Source organism: Vollenhovia emeryi, unplaced genomic scaffold (genome assembly GCF_000949405.1).
Source record: "Vollenhovia emeryi isolate VEMERY1.0 unplaced genomic scaffold, V.emery_V1.0 DF943114.1, whole genome shotgun sequence".
NCBI lineage: Eukaryota > Metazoa > Arthropoda > Insecta > Hymenoptera > Formicidae > Vollenhovia > Vollenhovia emeryi.
The window spans coordinates 1-3245 of NW_011963252.1; the positions used below are offsets into that span (position 1 = coordinate 1).

Consider the following 3245-nt stretch of genomic DNA (forward strand, 5'->3'; position numbering starts at 1 on the left):
CCTGGACGTCGTCATCGGCGACCTGGGACACGTGGACATCGAATTCAAGGTATTGATACACCTAGACACCGAAAACTACGGAGCGCACTACCTGGACGTCGTCATCGGCGACCTGGGACACGTGGACATCGAATTCAAGGTTTGATACACGGGACTGCGGATGACAATGTCCAATTCCAATGTAAAATCCCACGCCAGTTCCTTTGACTTGGATTGGTTGAAACTAGCTCCTGTCACAAAGGTCTTTACTAAACTTTACGACTTTGTGGCCCAGTGACAGCCCTGTTCATCATTTCCAACGCTTTCTTAAAGTGATCTGTAAATTGCATTTTATTTATCATATTTTACTGAATGTTTGCCAACTGCAAAGAAGGAAAGAAAAACAATATAGATTTAACATTATAATACATACCTTTTATTATTGGTTCCGCCAGTAATTTGTCATTCAACATTCCTTTCCAACCCATGTACCACATTGCAACTTGATCATAATTAGGTGAATTATTGAGCCAAATCGCCAAGATATGTAGCCATTTTGGAAAAAAGATTTTATCAAGTAATCCCGCCATGATATGAACAGGGATCAAGTCCTTCCACTCATATACCCAATTCCATTGATCCAAGTGTTGTTGGTGTGGATTTATGACTAATTCGGATAAGGCTACTTGCAATTTTGGAATAATGTTCTCAACTAAAAATGATTCCATATCTCCCTTTGAGAACACTTCTGCCCAAGGTTGCAGCATTAATCTAGCAGATCTGTCTGATGGATGCCAACCTCCTAGTGCAGATCCAAGTTTTCTACGTATTATTGGATAAATCCAAGTATCTAAGCGATTTCCTAAATAAAAAAAAGTAATAAACAATTATTATTACAATGCAGTTTGCCATGTATGATCCAATATATGATGTAAAAAGTATATATATTTACGTAATAACAGCAACCAAGGATGAATCCACGTGTGAATAGGTACAGTATCGGTAAGAGGATTCCATTCTTCCACCTCCAATGTCAATTTTAATACTAATATATCTAATAGATCTTCCAAGATCCAATTGGATAATCTTGGCATCCAATATTCTACCAATAATTCGATTGCTTCGGGCTCCCTCCACTGCCTAATTTGTTCATAAACAAAAGATATTAGAGGCTAGATTATATAAATGTTTTTACTTTTCTTTTTAAATATTATATATAAATTTGTTGATGCTTATTATAGGGATTACTTACTGGATGGCTCTAACTACTGCCAAACTACTGGCTAATTCATCCAGTCTCTTAGATGAATTCATTTTCTCGGCCCTCAGGACAATTATTTTCTTTTTTAAATATTTTCTACGGTGATCATTTAAAATCACTTCTCTTTGGCATCTGTCTAAAATTACATTTAATTTTCGCTGTAATTTTGGCAGCGCAAACTTTGATGTTGAGTTTTGATGATGAGTTTTATTAGATGTTGAGTTTTGATGATGAGTTTTATTAGATGATATCGCATATCCATCTTTATTTTCAGGGCCATATGCCCCAATGGCGCCTCTTCCCTTTCTAATATGCGCTATCACTGGCACGCTCATGCCTTGTAAATTCTTCCCCAAACCTTTCCCAGGTTTGAATCCCATCTGAAACAAGAATTTTTACTAATGTTCCATCTTGCTACGTTTTACAAGTATATTATGATTATTTCATGTTCATGAAATACCTGCAGCAACAGTTTGGCGCCAACGCCCTTGGTGTGTATTTGCCAACTGCAAAGTACACTTTTCACTTCCACTTTATGGCGCTTTTTACGCAGACCCGCAATATCCAAGTTTAAGGAGAAGGGCGTATGCGGTTTCAAACGATTTGGCCTCTGATCTGCTGAACTAAATAAAATACATCAAATGTATACACATTTAACAAAAAATCCCGCTGTTCCATATTAAAATTCTATCTCATAATAAGGGACTTTCCTCTATTGACTACAAAATTGAAGCCTATCACACAATACCAGGCAACAGGCAATAGGAATAGGGAATAGAATTTTTGACGCATTGGATTCGTCGGAAATTTTCGTTCAACCAATCCAACGCGTCAGAAATTCCATTCCCTGTTCCTGTTGCCTGGCATTGTGTGATAGGCTTGAATGTTTCAAGACGCGCCAAGAGCACATTGTAGATTAGGCTTATGGGTAGGAAGTATCTATGAGTGTGAACCTAGCATCTCAAATGATAGCATCTCAAGAATAAACTGCGTATTTACTTGCATCCGGCATAGTTCTAGAGTTCTTTATAAGTTTTAACAATAGTTCTATTAATTTACACTTAGAATCGTATTTTAAAGAAATGAGATGCTAACTTCTCGTATGGCATTATAGCATCTCAGCAAATTTCGAATCTTTCACTGTGGGGGAGTAATATTCCGAAGAGTTCTCCATCCTCGGAAAGATATGTCAAGAGTTCTGGCGAAATACGATTCTAAGTGTAAATTAATAGAACTATTGTTAAAACTTATAAAGAACTCTAGAACTATGCCGGATGCAAGTAAATACGCAGTTTATTCTTGAGATGCTATCATTTGAGATGCTAGGTTCACACTCATGAAGTATCTGTTCCAGCAAGAGACATAGGTTGGTAGAGTGTTATACAGATAATCATTTCATCCTTGTTTAATAATGATAAACAAAGGTAAAACAACTTGGAACTCAAAGTGTTAAAAGTTTACCTTAATAAATACAGAGGAAGAAAAGATTGATTTACATTTAAAAAATATTCTTGTTTAAACTTTACCTCGAACTACTGTGCTTTGCCTCCCTTTCTTCCTTGTCTTCTTCATCGTCCTCATCTTCCTTCTCCTTCAGTTTTCCTGCCTGTTGGATACCACCAGCGACAAAATTAACCGGTGCCATATAATTTTTAGGATCCTTACTGAAGGTCTTGAAAGATGGTCTGGCAGATAGTTCATCCTCATCGCTGTCGTCTGCCCATATTCCTGTTTGTTAATAGAAAGAAGTTACATGTAAAATAATAAATAATCCCAAATAACTATATCTGTTTAAGAATAAAGTTTGAGAACATCAGCAAAATTTGTCAAGAGAATGCACCAAGAATATAAATACATTATCTACTAACAAAATATAATGACAGAAACCGAGCAGACTCGGCCATTTATGGTCGTTTTAATTGAAATAATGTATTCCATTGAAATATTACAAAGACAGATTCTGCTTAATTTCTGTCAACAATCTACTTGTCCGATTATATCAGGG

At 36.3% G+C, this 3245-nt stretch overlaps 1 protein-coding gene across 1 annotated transcript; it reads right to left on the bottom strand.

Annotated features, from left to right (window-relative positions):
• Window positions 1–116: 116 nt before the first annotated feature.
• LOC105566723 (tuftelin-interacting protein 11-like) lies at window positions 117–2968 on the bottom strand (the record flags this gene model as incomplete). Its single annotated transcript, XM_012020949.1, has 6 exons — window positions 117–316; window positions 413–841; window positions 932–1137; window positions 1232–1627; window positions 1666–1863; window positions 2767–2968. Coding segments are annotated over 6 exons (1499 nt in total), but the record flags the coding sequence as incomplete, so codon positions are not given.
• Window positions 2969–3245: the final 277 nt, after the last annotated feature.